The sequence below is a fragment of the Ostrea edulis genome, chromosome 4 (genome assembly GCF_947568905.1).
Source record: "Ostrea edulis chromosome 4, xbOstEdul1.1, whole genome shotgun sequence".
Lineage (NCBI taxonomy): Eukaryota > Metazoa > Mollusca > Bivalvia > Ostreida > Ostreidae > Ostrea > Ostrea edulis.
This window is the reverse complement of record NC_079167.1, coordinates 87,431,326-87,449,624: the sequence shown is the minus strand read 5'-3', so window position 1 is coordinate 87,449,624 and position 18,299 is coordinate 87,431,326. Positions and strand designations below refer to the sequence as shown.

Below are 18,299 nucleotides of genomic sequence, written 5' to 3'. Positions count from 1 at the left end.
TTGAGTTGCAAGTGAGATACAGCACTCCTCGTGTAAACAAGGTTCGTGTCATGTTTTTGTTTACATTAGATTGCTCAATTGAAAATAGCATGTTTAAAACAAATTGAGATGTGCCGAACACTTTAAAACATTTAATGGTGTTAATGATTAACATGTAAATAGAAGAAAAAACCTGCTTTAAACGAAACTTTTACTAGTATATTTAATATATGTAAACAAAAACATGGCACGAGCCTTGTTTATATAACAAAAAATTATGAGCTCTTTATCTCCCATGTACCTCGACAACTGACATTCAAACTTTTTCTGACCATTAGAAATACCTTAAACATTAAAAATGGAAAATTAAAATTTGAAAAAAATTCAGTTCAATCGTGACCATGTCCCTTGAACATCACGAATGGGTCAACCATATATTTCAAATATCTGATATGTATCAAATATCATATATTTCAAATTTTGTCTAGTTTATATTTTAAAACAATACACACAAAGATATAAATGAAAACAATACAATGCGTTCTTTGTTGTTTCATTGGGTGATAAAGGTAGCAATAATTGCAGAAAAATATTACATAGGCCTAACCCGTTTACGCGGGTTATGAACTTTTTCTGCAATGCTAGCTAACTTCACCACCCGATAAAACAACAAAGGGCGCATTTTATTGTTTTTAAAATATGTATACCGTTAGTTGTATTTGTTAATAATCACTTCTGTTTAATCATCACTCATGCATACCTCCAGTGGGCTTGAAACATTCTTGAAACATTCTATCCTATTCATCAGCAAATAAAGAAGTAACAGTAAAATCTATTTCTAAAAGTGTTGGTTTAAAATGTCCTTTTAAGGTTTCTGCAGAAGCTTTGTCGTGTTACGTCATCAAAGGTGTCACCGGTATATTATGAGAAATATTTCCTGGTATCAAAGAAAAAAACCGCGCCTCTCCCTAAATATGCATAAAACTTCAGAAATTTCCTGCTTAGTTGTTCTATACAACAGCATATTACATTAATGGAATGTTGAGATGTGATGCTGGATCTCGAGCACACATGCACACATGCACACATATAAATGTCCTCTTCAACATATACAAGTGTATGTACAGTATTTGTATATATTTTCATGCTGCCCCATGAGGGCTCTTGATTGGAAAATAAAAATATGTTCTATACAGGCAAAACGCCTACTCCATACTAGTCCGAAATATCTGACGTTTTCCTGGCTTTTTTACTATTGTTATATTTACCGTTTTCCTGGCACGGTAAATATCAAAATCACGAAAAAGCCAGGAAATGTCAGATATTTTGGACTAACTCCAGGCATGCATTATACCCCCCCCCCCTCCTTTCCGACCGCCACTCTCTGGACTAGAATACAAATAAACATGCTATCTGTGGTTCAATTTTGATTAAACGAACACCAGAATTCAAGAAATTGAACCACGAAGGTCTATTAAAGTTCTTTCTTTAAAAATGCCATGTTTGGATCTGCGTATAGTGCCATAAATGAGTCAATTTCTATTCATTTACTATATAATCCATTGAAACCAACCGTTTTTCTAAATCATTTTAATAAACTTATGAAGATTCGATTTATAGTAACCTTTACACCATTATTTGCAGTGTTTTATATTTTCCTGTATAGCCATATCCGTATCATATGACTGTAACATTCAAGGTTGTTGTTCCACTATATAAGGAAATGGAATTCTAAAAGGTGATGTTCAAGTTTCTTTAATCATATTTCTGCATATTACTGGTAAAAATGTTAAAATAATGAATAGAATTTATGCCCAGACGTTTCGTAATAAATTTTTTAGATTTCATAAGAATTAGAGCAAAACTTAGTTCAGAATAACTGTTCAAACAAAGGATATTTTAAATATATGGCGTAAAACACGTAAAACCGACCCCGAAAAAAAAATCCCGACTCTCCACATTCAAGGTGTTCCTAATTAAGAGAGAGAGAGAGAGAGAGAGAGAGAGAGAGAGAGAGAGAGAGAGAGAGGCTTGAAAGCAGTTGTCCTCTCCATTTTTAAACTCAGTTATCACATTGAATTAAGTTTCTGTATACGTACATGATGTTGATGTGTACTACATGTTTGCATTTATGTATAGGCCTACAGATCTCTCTCTCTCTCTCTCTCTCTCTCTCTCTCTCTCTCTCTCTCTCTCTCTCTCTCAACAATATGATCTGAGAAGGTGTATTATATATGCATACTTGATATGCTGACATTCATGATGAATTACTGTACAGGTGTGAAAGTGTCTACCTATTCAGTGTTTGTTCGTCATGCGTAATATAGATAATTTATTTTCAAACATTATAAATTGATATCTTTTTATTCAATAATATGGATTTATTAAGCAATAAAGAGCTCAGAGAGAGAGAGAGAGAGAGAGAGAGAGAGAGAGAGAGAGAGAGAGAGAGAGTAAAAGGACCACCAATGGACAGAAGTTGTGAGGACAGAATTGCACTACGAGGGAAAAAAATGTCCTCACAATTAAGTCCTCATAAATGTGACCTACAGCATGTGAAAGATGTAGATACAAAATATTAGCTTAGTGAGGACAAGTGGTGTGAGGGCATGTCCTTAGGCCTACTAATACTTCTCATCACCAGCACATTAGAGTTATCACGCTTTGATGACTCTTGTGCGTCATTGGTAAGAAAATGCACAAGTCTCGCGAGCAAGTGCGAGATTACTGGGACATAAACGAAACGTTCATAGCACACCCCCCCCCCCTTTTTTTAAAAGTTAAAGTACATGGTGTACTTTTAAATAAAATAGCCATTGGTCAAACTGCATTTTAAAAATATTCTAACACTAGTTTATCAAGGATGTTACATGTTTTTTTTTAAAACTCTACCACACCTATTATAAAAATTCCAAGCAACGATGTTCTCTGTCCTAAGACAATCAATATTTTCTAATTTTCAAAATAGCTTAGATGCAGTTTAGAAACGCATTTGTTGTGTTAATTAGTGTTACAAACGTCTAAAAAAAATGCAGTTTGGCAAATATATAACTTATTCTAAAATATTTGAAAATGAGAGAGAGAGAGGGGGTGGGGGGGGGGGGTACATTAACGAGTACAAAGTCCATGCCATATGAACCTGTCCAAATTGTATGATTAAATACATGTAGAATGTCTTCATAATAGGACAGAATGATTTTAATAACATATGAATCCCATTAATTACAAGAAAAGTTATTGTGTCGGATGTGCATATTGGTTTTTTCCTTCACAGTTCTTCTTGCGATTGATGCTTTATATCGGTCAGATTTGGCAGATTTAGTACCTGTACTCCTTCAAATAGTTTGATAAGTTCGTCTGTATTCTTGTAAGAATAATCAATTCCTAAATTTGCCTTTAGAATTTTAATCAGTGTCGTGGTTTGCAGTCGGTTATAATATGTATTCGATATCATAATTTATATTACGTATGCCTAAGTAATGTTTACGTATGTTGTCCCGGTAGCACGACTTTACGCGCCTTTAATTTGAAGAGCTCCACTAATGGAAATGATAAGTATTCTCTCTCAATTTTTTTTTTGAAAGAGAGTATTAATTAGCCTAGATAAACTTTTACAGGTACCCTTATAGCTATACCTAACATAATTATATTACTTTTTTGCCTTTAGAATAATATGTGTGTATTCTTTTCTACACATTGTGAGGCGTCCTCACTTAGTTGGTTTGGTCAGAGAGAGAGAGAGAGAGAGAGAGAGAGCGAGAGAGAGAGCGAGAGAGAGAGAGATCCTTATGATGTGAAAACAGAAAATCAACATGTTCAGTTGATTTTGTTATATATATCTGTCACGTGTTTCTTTTAGCTTTCTTTCCTTGTTGTTGTTATTGAACAAACAAAGCGCATACATATATACACGCAAGAATGCATCGAATGTTTACCTTTAAATTTCGCCCGCCACATAAGATCCGCAAGGAATGTGAATTATTTAAATTTCACCCCCCCCCCCTTCAAGCTTCCCGCTTCGTGCAGAGTTTAAAAATATAGCGTGCATTTTTTTGATTTATTTTTGAGATGCATAAAATACTTCCACATTAAAGTGTGCAAGCCATCAACATCAACATTTTAAATAAACCGGAAATAGTACGCGAATCGGACGGGAGGCCATATTGTTGCGATTTTAATGGCGGTTGCACACTAAAACTTGTTTGACAGGTGTTGGTTCAAAGTGAATTCAGTCCACACAAAGGACACTTTTGGCTCAGATTGTTCTTTAATTAAGTTGTTTATGTTTAAGAACTTTTTTGCAAATGAATTAATTTTGAAGACATTAAAGACTGCACGCGGAAGTGTGTGGATGTTGACCCCCCCGAATCAGCATGCTAAGAGGAGGAGGAGACAGGCCTAGGAACTCGTGTTTATATTATGTAACTGTCTCACTGCATTCGACGTGCTAGTCTGAGGGGGACGCCAAAATGTCCAACTTCGACCCCGAGTACAGAATTCGCCTGGGGAAGATCGAGGGACGACTGAAAGATCCTAGCTCGGATCTGAACATCAACAGCCTACTGGTAAGGGAGGAGGAGGAGGAGGGGGGGGGGGGGGGGGGGGGGTAGCTGAGGGTGTCAAATACGTGTCTCATCACCAACAGTGACGTATACTTACACTATTACAAATAGGTCAAATGCATAAATTGTTTGTGTTCTTGCTGAAGGGGTGGGGACCAGCCTGTATTAGATGTTTTATTTATGATATACTTAAAAAATAATTGTTGATTTGAGGTGAGAAACACGAGGAAGAAGATAATAGGTTTGTTGATATATAAACAGGCACATAAATATTTCTCAATACACGTCTAAAGTATTAATATTATGTACTTAAATTTTAGCATAATAACATTGAATATATCTGCAACATACTGTTACATTGTCATTCAGTGTTAATGAACTTTGATTCAGCATTCCTTCTACATCTAAAGGGTTGTCAGCTGATCAACAATTTGGACACGACAAATGTGATGAAACATGATATGTTTGCAAATTAAAGATGTTTTAAAATATTTCATGGTTTGCAAGTAATGGGGAGATGTTTTCTCATCTGCACTTGCAAATTTTATATTTGAATTTGTATTAAAAACTTAAAGTATTTTACAATATTGTAGAGCATAATTCATACTGTTATGGCATAAAAGGCATTCATAGCATAGAGTGTACAAAATCATTATTTTCTGTACAGGATGGGTTATCTGCCCTTGTTTGTGATCTGGATCACCCAGCCATTAGAAGGAACAAGAGTGTTGAACAGTTTCTGACAAAATGTGAGTACATTTGAACAAGAGGGGATGTGTGTACATTTTGACAAATGATCAGTAAAGTAGAACTCGATACTGTTAAACGAGAAAATTTGGTCGATATGAACGTATTTTAGCACAAACGCAAGTACCAAAACATTAGCACAAATGAATTTTTGCGCACCAGCGATTTGTTGCAAAATACATTTGGGGCAGAATTTGTGGTTTGATACACACCCAATAGTTTTTGACCGATTTGTAACACAGGTACTAGTATTCAACTAAACTTGTGAACAAAGAACGCTAAGATGCATTGAAAAGGAAATTCCCAAGTTTGGTATGCTGATTTCTCTCCTGGAAAGCCAATGAATGTGTATCTTCTGTATCTATCGGAGTATGAAATTCTCCGTCCTGAACCCAGTCCATGTCGTAAAATGAATGATTGTGCACTTTTGATTTGTTTTGTTTGGATTGAATAGAAAATTGCAGAGGTAAAAGAGGTACGTCCATAAGAATTGTCAGCGTGGACAAACAATACGCTTCAAGTTATGTTTTGACCTTGAGGCACTAAAGTGAATGGCGCATTAGGAAGAAAGCTTTGTAGGTAAAAAATAAGTACACAATCAAACCTCAGTTAATTAGTTCATCCCTGCTTATTTAGCAATATTCCAATGTTAAACAATCACTGCTCACCTGTGTCAGTGCGTATACAGAATACCCTGACCTTCTGACGTTACGTAAGCAGATGCACCCTGACCTTCTGACGTTACGTAAGCAGATGCTTCCGGTATAGTAGTCAACAACAGAATGACATGAAACTTTTTGAAAAATACTTCTAAAATAGAAAACCATTGACACACTTCTAATTTTGGTGCAATAGGTTGCGCTAAAGGTGCCAAATTTAATGGTGCATCAAATTTTCTCATTTTACAGTATTGGTTTGAAATGGGATTGTCATGGATTCAAAAAGAATTCTGTCAAGGGCATGCGAATAATATTTTACCTGTACATACTTCTTATAGGTATTCATTGTTATCTTAACTATATCTACAGCTTGAAATCTTTGACAATTTTTGATGTACCTTCTTTCCTAACTGGTTGTGATGATTTCAGATGAAAAGCCTGTTGATTTTGTAAACAGCTGTCGTATGAGACATGCAGACTTTGAAGTGGTTAAAGTTATTGGTCGAGGAGCTTTTGGCGAAGTTCAGCTGGTAAGATTATGATGTAATAAAATGATATTCTGAAATTCACTGATAAATTTCTCGTTGATTATTTGATGAAGCTCAGCTGATAAGATTTTGCCAAAAAGAAAGATTATTCTATTACCTACATATGTATTACATTGACACTTATTTCAATTAACATTTCTGAATTGAAGATATAGAGTGAGATATGAGTATTTTTCTGTACTTTAAAAAAAAAAAAATTTTATTTACAAAATTTTCACTTCACACATACACTGTTGCATACATATATGAGATAGGTTACATGGATATTTTCACAACATATTAAATTCATTTTTCTGTACTTAATGATTAGATTAAGCACATAGTTTTGAATTTTGTTGTAGGTTCGACACAAATCTACGAGACGGGTCTATGCAATGAAACTGCTGAGCAAAACAGAAATGGTGAGACTTGAACAGAGTATAAGATCGTGAAATTAGAATGTAATGTTTAGAATTTCATTTCGACTGCAATTTGTTAAGTAACAATTGTTTTTTGACAGATTAAAATATCAGATTCTGCTTTTTACTGGGAGGAGAAAGAAATTATGTAAACACTGTTTTTTTTTTGACAGATTAAGAGATCAGACTCTGCTTTTTACTGGGAGGAGAGAGAAATTATGGCAAATGCAAACAGCGAATGGATTGTGCAGGTCAGTAAAAGAACCTGTTGTCATGGTTACAATAAAGAGTCAATATAACGATCCTTACACACATGAGATAAATAGAATGGTCGGTAAGTGGGTAAAAGGAAAGGATTTGTGACCTACAAACAAGTCCCGGGAATAGAATTGGTCATCCGGATCCAATCTGACATTGGGAATCTTATGAGGTTAAATTATCCAGTCTGTAATGAAATCAACATACCATACACAGCAGAGCGTAAATAAATTGACCTTTTATTGTTTAGAAATCACAGTCGTTATCACATTTGTTCATTTTCCTTGTTATATTCATATCTTTGAAGTTACCGTGTTTTAAGTGTAAATTTATTCTAAGGTATGGCTATTGATAACTTAAAGATGAAGTGGAGAAAATGATATTTGAAGTGACTTAGTGTTCCAATGCCAGACTCTGTGGAGTGCCAAGGGGGAGGCATTTGATTTGAACCTGTGATTTCAGAAAAATCGCTGTCTACTATTGGTTATTGAATTGCTGTCTACTATTGGTTATTGAAATCAGTGACATTTGACTTGCCCAGGGTGTCTAATGATGATTTCTGTATTGTAGCTTCATTTTGCCTTCCAAGATTCCAAATACTTGTATATGGTGATGGACTACATGCCAGGAGGGGATCTGGTCAACCTGATGAGTAATTACGATGTGCCTGAGAAGTGGGCCAAGTTCTATTGTGCTGAGGTGGTCCTGTCTCTGGATGCCATTCATTCTATGGGCTTTGTTCACAGGCAAGTTACACTGCACATAATGGAGTAGGACTGTTGTACTGTGTGTAATGGAGTAGATCTGTTGTATTGTGTGTAATGGAGTATGACTGTTGTACTGTGTGTAATGGAGTAGGACTGTTGTATTGTGTGTAATGGAGTAGGACTGTTGTATTGTGTGTAATGGAGTAGATCTGTTGTATTGTGTGTAATGGAGTAGATCTGTTGTATTGTGTGTAATGGAGTAGGACTGTTGTATTGTGTGTAATGGAGTAGGACTGTTGTACTGTGTGTAATGGAGTAGGACTGTTGTACTGTGTGTAATGGAGTAGGACTGTTGTATTGTGTGTAATGGAGTATGACTGCTGTACTGTATGTAATGAGTAGGACTGTTGTATTGTGTGTAATGGAGTAGGACTGTTGTATTGTGTGTAATGGAGTAGGACTGTTGTACTGTGTGTAATGGAGTAGGACTGTTGTATTGTGTGTAATGGAGTATGACTGCTGTACTGTATGTAATGAGTAGGACTGTTGTATTGTGTGTAATGGAGTATGACTGCTGTACTGTATGTAATGAGTAGGACTGTTGTATTGTGTGTAATGGAGTAGGACTGTTGTATTGTGTGTAATGGAGTAGGACTGTTGTATTGTGTGTAATGGAGTAGGACTGTTGTATTGTGTGTAATGGAGTAGGACTGTTGTATTGTGTGTAATGGAGAAGGACTGTTGTATTGTGTTTAATGGAGTAGGACTGTTGTATTGTGTGTAATGGAGTAGGACTGTTGTACTGTGTGTAATGGAGTAGGACTGTTGTACTGTGTGTAATGGAGTAGGACTGTTGTATTGTGTGTAATGGAGTAGGACTGTTGTATTGTGTGTAATGGAGTAGGACTGTTGGACTGTTGTATTGTGTGTAATGGAGTAGGACTGTTGTATTGTGTGTAATGGAGTAGGACTGTTGTATTGTGTGTAATGGAGAAGGACTGTTGTATTGTGTTTAATGGAGTAGGACTGTTGTATTGTGTGTAATGGAGTAGGACTGTTGTACTGTGTGTAATGGAGTAGGACTGTTGTACTGTGTGTAATGGAGTAGGACTGTTGTACTGTGTGTAATGGAGTAGGACTGTTGTATTGTGTGTAATGGAGTATGACTGTTGTACTGTGTGTAATGGAGTATGACTGTTGTATTGTGTGTAATGGAGTAGGACTGTTGTATTGTGTGTAATGGAGTAGGACTGTTGTATTGTGTGTAATGGAGTAGGACTGTTGGACTGTTGTATTGTGTGTAATGGAGTAGGACTGTTGTATTGTGTGTAATGGAGTAGGACTGTTGTATTGTGTGTAATGGAGTAGGACTGTTGTATTGTGTGTAATGGAGTAGGACTGTTGTATTGTGTGTAATGGAGTAGGACTGTTGTATTGTGTGTAATGGAGTAGGACTGTTGGACTGTTGTATTGTGTGTAATGGAGTAGGACTGTTGTATTGTGTGTAATGGAGTAGGACTGTTGTATTGTGTGTAATGGAGTAGGACTGTTGTATTGTGTGTAATGGAGTAGGACTGTTGTATTGTGTGTAATGGAGTAGGACTGTTGTATTGTGTGTAATGGAGAAGGACTGTTGTATTGTGTGTAATGGAGTAGTACTGTTGTATTGTGTGTAATGGAGTAGTACTGTTGTATTGTGTGTAATGGAGTAGGACTGTTGTACTGTGTGTAGTGGAGTAGGACTGTTGTATTGTGTGTAATGGAGTGGGACTGTTGTATTGTGTGTAATGGAGTGGGACTGTTGTATTGTGTGTAATGGAGTAGGACTGTTGGACTGTTGTACTGTGTGTAATGGAGAAGGACTGTTGTATTGTGTGTAATGGAGAAGGACTGTTGTATTGTGTGTAATGGAGTATGACTGTTGTACTGTGTGTAATGGAGTAGGACTGTTGTATTGTGTGTAATGGAGTAGGACTGTTGTATTGTGTGTAGTGGAGTAGGACTGTTGTATTGTGTGTAATGGAGTAGGACTGTTGTATTGTGTGTAATGGAGTAGGACTGTTGTATTGTGTGTAATGGAGTAGATCTGTTGTATTGTGTGTAATGGAGTAGGACTGTTGTACTGTGTGTAATGGAGTAGATCTGTTGTATTGTGTGTAATGGAGTAGGACTGTTGTATTGTGTGTAATGGAGTAGGACTGTTGTATTGTGTGTAATGGAGTAGGACTGTTGTATTGTGTGTAATGGAGTAGATCTGTTGTATTGTGTGTAATGGAGTAGGACTGTTGTATTGTGTGTAATGGAGTAGGACTGTTGTACTGTGTGTAATGGAGTAGGACTGTTGTACTGTTGTATTGTGTGTAATGGAGTGGGACTGTTGTATTGTGTGTAATGGAGTTGGACTGTTGTATTGTGTGTAATGGAGTAGGACTGTTGTATTGTGTGTAATGGAGTAGATCTGTTGTATTGTGTGTAATGGAGTAGGACTGTTGTATTGTGTGTAATGGAGTAGGACTGTTGTATTGTGTGTAATGGAGTAGGACTGTTGTACTGTGTGTAATGGAGTAGGACTGTTGTATTGTGTGTAATGGAGTAGATCTGTTGTATTGTGTGTAATGGAGAAGGACTGTTGTATTGTGTGTAATGGAGTAGGACTGTTGTATTGTGTGTAATGGAGTAGGACTGTTGTATTGTGTGTAATGGAGTATGACTGTTGTACTGTGTGTAATGGAGTAGGACTGTTGTATTGTGTGTAATGGAGTAGGACTGTTGTACTGTGTGTAATGGAGTAGGACTGTTGTACTGTGTGTAATGGAGTAGGACTGTTGTATTGTGTGTAATGGAGTAGGACTGTTGTATTGTGTGTAATGGAGTAGGACTGTTGTATTGTGTGTAATGGAGTAGGACTGTTGTATTGTGTGTAATGGAGTAGGACTGTTGTATTGTGTGTAATGGAGAAGGACTGTTGTATTGTGTGTAATGGAGTAGGACTGTTGTATTGTGTGTAATGGAGTAGATCTGTTGTATTGTGTGTAATGAAGTAGGACTGTTGTATTGTGTGTAATGGAGTATGACTGCTGTACTGTATGTAATGAGTAGGACTGTTGTATTGTGTGTAATGGAGTAGGACTGTTGTATTGTGTGTAATGGAGTAGGACTGTTGTATTGTGTGTAATGGAGTAGGACTGTTGTATTGTGTGTAATGGAGAAGGACTGTTGTATTGTGTGTAATGGAGTAGGACTGTTGTATTGTGTGTAATGGAGAAGGACTGTTGTATTGTGTGTAATGGAGAAGGACTGTTGTATTGTGTGTAATGGAGAAGGACTGTTGTATTGTGTGTAATGGAGTAGGACTGTTGTATTGTGTGTAATGGAGTAGGACTGTTGTATTGTGTGTAATGGAGTAGGACTGTTGTACTGTGTGTAATGGAGTATGACTGTTGTATTGTGTGTAATGGAGTAGGACTGTTGTACTGTGTGTAATGGAGTAGGACTGTTGTATTGTGTGTAATGGAGTAGGACTGTTGGACTGTTGTATTGTGTGTAATGGAGTATGACTGTTGTATTGTGTGTAATGGAGTAGGACTGTTGTACTGTGTGTAATGGAGTAGGACTGTTGTATTGTGTGTAATGGAGTAGGACTGTTGTATTGTGTGTAATGGAGTAGGACTGTTGGACTGTTGTATTGTGTGTAATGGAGTAGGACTGTTGTATTGTGTGTAATGGAGTAGGACTGTTGTATTGTGTGTAATGGAGTAGGACTGTTGTACTGTGTGTAGTGGAGTAGGACTGTTGTATTGTGTGTAATGGAGTAGGACTGTTGTACTGTGTGTAATGGAGTAGGACTGTTGTATTGTGTGTAGTGGAGTAGGTCTTGAGATAAACTTACAACTGTAAACATAGTACATTGTGACAGCTTCATAATGTAAATGACATGTTGGGGAAGTGACATCACATCAGGTTGCAATCTAATAACATTTTTATGAAGGGCATGTAGCGATTGAAATGAATGGATCCAGTTTTAATTAGATTATTTAATAGTAAGTCCTGTTTTGGAAACAGAGCTTTGTATTTGTTGAAGTTTGTTTGATGTTTCTATAGAAATGTGAAGCATGAAGTGATGAATATTGGTTTGTTTCTGTAGAGATGTTAAGTGGTAAATATTTTTTTGTGTATCTGTAGAGATGTGAAGCCTGATGGTATTGTTTTGTGTTTCTGTAGAGATGTGAAACCTGATAATATTGCTTTGTCTCTGTAGAGATGTGAAGCCTGATAATATTGTTTTGTCTCTGTAGAGATGTGAAGCCTGATATTGTTTTGTGTCTGTAGAGATGTGAAGCCTGATAATATTGTTTTGTCTGTCTGTTGAGATGTGAAGCCTGATAATATTGTTTTGTGTTTCTGTAGAGATGTGAAGCCTGATAATATTGTTTTGTGTTTCTGTAGAGATGTGAAGCCTGATAATATTGTTTTGTGTCTCTGTAGAGATGTGAAGCCTGATAATATTGTTATGTTTCTGTAGAGATGTGAAGCCTGATAATATTGTTTTGTGTTTCTGTAGAGATGTGAAGTGGTAAATATTGTTTTGTCTCTGTAGAGATGTGAAGCCTGATAATATTGTTTTGTGTTTCTGTAGAGATGTGAAGCCTGATAATATTGTTTTGTTTCTGTAGAGATGTGAAGCCTGATAATATGCTGCTGGACAGTGGTGGTCATTTAAAGCTGGCTGACTTTGGGACGTGTATGAGAATGGATAAGGTATCTGAAGTACTGCATGTATCTGTATCTGCGAATTTCCAATACAGAACCATGTTCACAACTAGTAGTAGTCATGAGTCAGCCCACACAAACACAACCATTTTGAGACAATTTGATTATTGAGATGTTTTAAAGTCACTATGGGAAGATCTCAGTTTCTAGCAAATATTCATTGTAAATGAGGCTGTCACAATAAAAAGACTTTTATAGTTTTATTTTAATGGAATATAAAAATGGAGGTTATTGTAATACATTTGGGGTTGTTTTTCCATTGACTGGAAAGGCCTGAGAAGTTATTGAGAGAGTACGTAGACAGGAATGAGAAGGAGAAGACATTAAATGTTATGTTTTCATGAAAGACTCTCCTTAGATGTTTAGAATTTCAACATCTTCACAGTTTGACACTCAGAAAAGTTTTGTTTATTTATAGATATCTCTACAATTTTTACTTTGGATGTTTAAATAAATCTTTCTCTTTTTAAGAATAAATGTATTTAATGAGGGGAATTTGACTTGTATTAATAGAATTTAATTAACAAGCAAACTATTTGTCTATTGGTACCCAATTCCTGAACTAAGTACACCTGAGCGCAGGTAAACATCTTGAGATGATTTGAATGTGTGTTACAGAACAGCGGAATGGTGAGATCTGACACGGCAGTAGGGACCCCAGACTACATCTCCCCTGAGGTTCTACAGTCACAGGGCAGGCCGAATTATTACGGGAGGGAGTGTGATTGGTGGTCAGTGGGGGTCTTCCTTTATGAGATGTTGGTTGGTAAGTGATTTACTTACATGTATAACACCTGAATTACCTGCATGGATGACTTAATTACACGTGCCTGCTAATGACCTAATTGAGGGGAAGTGTAATTGGTGGTCTGTGAGTTGGTAGATAAATTATTTATGATGACCTAATTAGATGTACTTATTGTGACCTTATGGGGGAATGTGACCTGTGGTATGTGTGTAGGGGGTATGTGTGTTCTGATAGGTTATAGGTTAATACTTTGCATAGAACACCAGTATCAATTACAATAGTAGAGATTACCTGATGAACAGCTCTGATTTGCTTATCTGTTTTGATCTAATTAACTCAGAGATTTTCTGTACTGTAGAATAAAAAGCATTTCAATTTTTTTTAGGTTAGATATTAATTTTTGTTATTTTTCATGATACTACAAACTTGTGTATCAAAACTGCCTTGTTAAAAAAATCTATGAAATTTGATGTCAACAAAAATTATGAAGACTTCAGCATTATGACAGCATGAACCAAACGAAAACCTTTTCTTTAAGAATATACATGTACTGTACAATTTACTATGTGAATTGATTAGTACCCCATCGAGATAGTATGTCGATTAGACAGAGATGGGGACGAGTTTTAACTGAAATTGTTGTGTAATCTAGGTGACACCCCTTTTTATGCGGACTCTTTGGTCGGAACATATGGTAAAATCATGGACCATAAGAATTCGCTCAGCTTTCCTTCTGATATTGAGATTTCACGAGATGCCAAGAGTTTGATATGTGCCTTTCTCACAGACAGGTAAGAACATACATATTGTTTTTATATGATTCTACAAGATTCAGTGCTCACGATGTTTTCTTTTGCGTATGTTTGTTTGTGCAGAGGTAGTCCCTTGTGAATGTTTCTTGTATATGTAGTAACATTGATCTCTCCAAAAATGTCCAGGTGTACTGTGTTTAAACTGTATTTATCTTACTACCATGACAATATCAGTACTACTTATATATCAAGGTTATTACCTTACTACCATGACAATATCAGTACTACTTATATATCAAGGTTATTACCTTACTACCATGACAATATCAGTACTACTTATATATCAAGGTTATTACCTTACTACCATGATAATATCAGTACTACTTATATATCAAGGTTATTGCTGCATTTGGAAAGTTTAGTGCTGCTTACACTGTTTTGAATAGAGTTGCTGTACTAATCTTTCACACTGTGAAGCCTAGGACTATCAAACCTGGTCAGTTGATGCTTCTTAGGGGGAAGGTGTGTCACAAACCAAAAGTAGGTCACTGGCTGCAATTTGTAATTTTATGCCTATACATACTCAAATCATGTCTGGATCATGTATTGCACGCTGAGGCCTACCTGCATCAAATCTAGTCTAGTTGCAAATGACAGCATTACAGCTTGTGACTTTGAGAAGACAAACGTGAAATGCATCAAGTTGGTGGAGTTTCAGATTGGTGTGTGATGTAATCTAGCGGTGCACTTTATTATACTGAATGTAAAATTGTCATGGAGATGTTGTTTTGAGATGTGACATTTATAAATTTGTCAGAGATTTACAGGATGGAGAAGTTGGGTAGGAATGGAATTGATGATATAAATTTGTCTGATTTTTATAGGATGGGGAGTTTGGGTAGAAATGGAATTGATGATATTTAAATAAATTTGTCTGATTTTTACAGTATAGAGAAGTTTGGTAGAAATGGAATTGATGATATTTATAGATTTGTCTGATTTTTGGGTAGAAATGGAATCGATAATATTTATAAATTTAATACAATATATAAATTTGTCTGATTTTTACAGGATGGAGAGGTTGGGTAGAAATGGAATTGATGAAATCAAGACTCATCAATTCTTCAGGAATACAGATTGGACATGGGACACACTCAGACAAGGTAACCATGGTAACATGTAATTAGGGATGCAATCAAAGTACTGAATGCAAGGAAAGGCAGTTGGTGGAATTGTTAATATTAAAGTTGCAATGTCTCTTTTCATATTTGCTCGTTGATACATGCACACAAAACCGGAACAGTATACAGGAACATTATTTCTGCCCTATCAATTTGGCTATGTCCATTCACTTTTCATTGTGGTCAGATGGGGTATTTACTAGGGCTGTCGTCCACTTCTATAGTGGTCAGGTGCGGTATTTACTAGGGCTGTCGTCCACTTCTATAATGGTCAGGTGTGGTATTTACTAGGGCTGTCGGCCACTTCTATAGTGGTCAGGTGCGGTATTTACTAGGGCTGTCGGCCACTTCTATAGTGGTCATCAGGTGTGGTATTTACTTGGGCTGTCGTCCACTTCTGTAGTGGTCAGGTGCGGTATTTACTAGGGCTGTCGTCCACTTCTATAGTGGTCAGGTGCGGTATTTACTAGGGCTGTCGTCCACTTCTATAGTAAAATTACATCTTGTGACTTTGAGAAGACAAACGTCTATAGTGGTCAGGTGCGGTATTTACTTGGGCTGTCGTCCACTTCAGTAGTGGTCAGGTGCGGTATTTACTACGGCTGTTGTCCACTTCTATAGTGGTCAGATGTGGTATTTACTAGGGCTGTCATCCACTTCTATAATGGTCAGATGCGGTATTTACTATGGCTGTCGTCCACTTCTGTAGTGGTCAGATGCAGTATTTACTAGGGCTGTCATCCACCCCTGTAGTTGTCAGATGCGGTATTTACTATGGCTGTCATGATTAACAAAAGTTTTTTCTGGTTTTATTTTGTCTGTTTTTTTTTTATTTTGATTGAATTCTGATTAGTTATTCGTTTTTCTGTTTTCTTGGATCCTTTTGGTTTTATAGACACATCAACAACATGGCAGTTGTGAAATGTCTGTGTATGATTAATCAGTTTTTTCTATATTCAAAAGAAAGACTAAAAATGTAACTCTTTTCTTTTGTTGTTTAATCCACATAAATACAATCTGAAATGACACATTGTCCATTAGGAACAAGTTGGAAAAGATTTTCAATACCCCAGTAATTGTTCTGCTCCATGGAATAAAATCGTAAATCAAGATTTGAAATTGAATCAAAATTATGAGAGTTATTTACACTTTGATTCCTTTATAGCGGCACCTCCCGTCGTCCCTGAGCTCTCCAGCGATGTCGACACCAGTAATTTTGAAGATATAGAGAAAGACGATAGTCCTGATGAATCGTTCTCGGTTCCTAAAGCGTTTGCCGGTAACCACCTCCCGTTCATCGGCTTCACATACAACAAGGAGTACCAGTATGTATTTAAATCTCCCAATAAAGACCAAATCCTGATGTGTTTAAACAAAATCAGTATTTCCTTCCTTTTTAGCTCACCTGAGCTGAAAGCTCAAGTGAGCTTTTCTGATCACCCGTATTCCGGCGTCCGTCCGTCCGTCTGTCCGTCCGTCTGTAAACTTTTCACATTTTCAACTTCTTCTCAACAACCACTGGGCCAATTTCAACCAAAGTTGGCACAAAACATTCTTAGGTAAAGGGAATTCTAAATTGTTAAAATAAAGGGCCAGGCCACCTTCCAAGGGGAGATAATCAAGAAAAGGTAAAAATAGGGTAAGGTCATTAAAAAATCTTCTTCTCAAGAACCACTGGGCCAGAAAAGATGAAATTTATAGATAAGCTTTATTAGGTAGTGCAGATTCTAAATTGTTAAAATCATGGCCCCCGGGGGTCGGATGGGGCCACAATAGGGGATCAAAGTTTTACATACAAATATATAGGGAAAATTTTTAAAAATCTTCTTCTCAAGAACCACTGAGCCAGAAAAGCTGAGATTTATATGAAAGCTTCCTTATATAATGCAGATTCTAAATTGTTAAAATCATGGCCCCCGGGGGTCGGATGGGGCCACAATAGGGGATCAAAGTTTTACATACAAATATATAGGGAAAGTCTTTAAAAATCTTCTTCTCAAGAACCACTGAGCCAGAAAAGCTAAGATTTATATGAAAGCTTTCTGATATAGTGCAAATTCTAAATTGTTAAAATCATGGCCCCCGGGGGTTGGATGGGGCCACAATAGGGGATCAAAGTTTTACATACAAATATATAGGAAAAATCTTTAAAAATCTTCTTCCCAGAACCACTAAGCCAGAAAAGCTGAGATTTATATGAAAGCTTTCTGATATAGTGCAGATTCAGGTTTGTTAAAATCATGCCCCCCTGGGGTAGGATGGGGCCACAATAGGGGATCAAAGTTTTACATACAAATATATAGGGAAAATCTTTAAAAATCTTCTTCTCAAGAACCATTGGGCCAAAGAAGTTCACATTTACATGAAAGCTTTTTGACATAGTGTAGATTCAAGTTTGCAAAAACCCTGGCCTCCAGGGGTAGGTTTGGGGCCATAATAGGGACTACGGTTTTACATGCAAATAGATATGGAAAATCTTCTGATATGGACCAAGGTTACTCAGGTGAGCGATGTGGCCCATGGACCTCTTGTTTTTGGATATTGTGTATCTTTCATCTCATATTCTCTGAAAATTGTATTTGTGATACATTATTTAGTGATCAAGCTTGAGTCATTGTAACTGCTATAGTTTTGATGGTGATTTTGTTTTTAGGCTCCTGACTGATTCCGGCTCAAGTGTAAGTATTCTTAGTATTTAGAAATACTCACAGGTAACAAACATGTGTACTAAGGGAACTAACTCCAGTAGAATATTGCTCCTTTATTTTCCAGAAACATCAGACTAAACCAGTAAGTGAATGCATTCTGTGTTGATAGAATAGAACATGATTTGCACCTTTTTTTCGGGGAGGAGGAAGTTGGGGGGAGGGTGGGGTAGAGGGATTTTGAAATTACTTGGGAAATCTCTAGTGACTTGTTGAAGATGTTACTGAGTTACATTCTGTTCTTTTCCTGTTGTTTTCTTTCTTGTGGTTGATAAGCAGTTTCTG

General features: G+C 36.6%; 1 protein-coding gene across 1 annotated transcript in view; it reads left to right on the top strand.

The window, feature by feature from the left end:
- Positions 1–4,116: 4,116 nt before the first annotated feature.
- The window catches only part of LOC125668634 (rho-associated protein kinase 1-like), a 40,882-nt gene continuing 26,699 nt past the window's right edge, over positions 4,117–18,299 (top strand). Inside the window, exons 1-12 of the mRNA XM_048902954.2 lie at positions 4,117–4,544; positions 5,209–5,290; positions 6,377–6,477; positions 6,837–6,896; positions 7,067–7,144; positions 7,722–7,897; positions 12,532–12,616; positions 13,247–13,394; positions 14,029–14,167; positions 15,200–15,291; positions 16,475–16,634; positions 17,963–17,987. Of these exons, the coding sequence (XP_048758911.2) occupies positions 4,449–4,544; positions 5,209–5,290; positions 6,377–6,477; positions 6,837–6,896; positions 7,067–7,144; positions 7,722–7,897; positions 12,532–12,616; positions 13,247–13,394; positions 14,029–14,167; positions 15,200–15,291; positions 16,475–16,634; positions 17,963–17,987 (1,242 nt within the window). The 5' untranslated portion in view covers positions 4,117–4,448. The remainder of the gene's footprint in view (positions 4,545–5,208; positions 5,291–6,376; positions 6,478–6,836; positions 6,897–7,066; positions 7,145–7,721; positions 7,898–12,531; positions 12,617–13,246; positions 13,395–14,028; positions 14,168–15,199; positions 15,292–16,474; positions 16,635–17,962; positions 17,988–18,299) is intronic.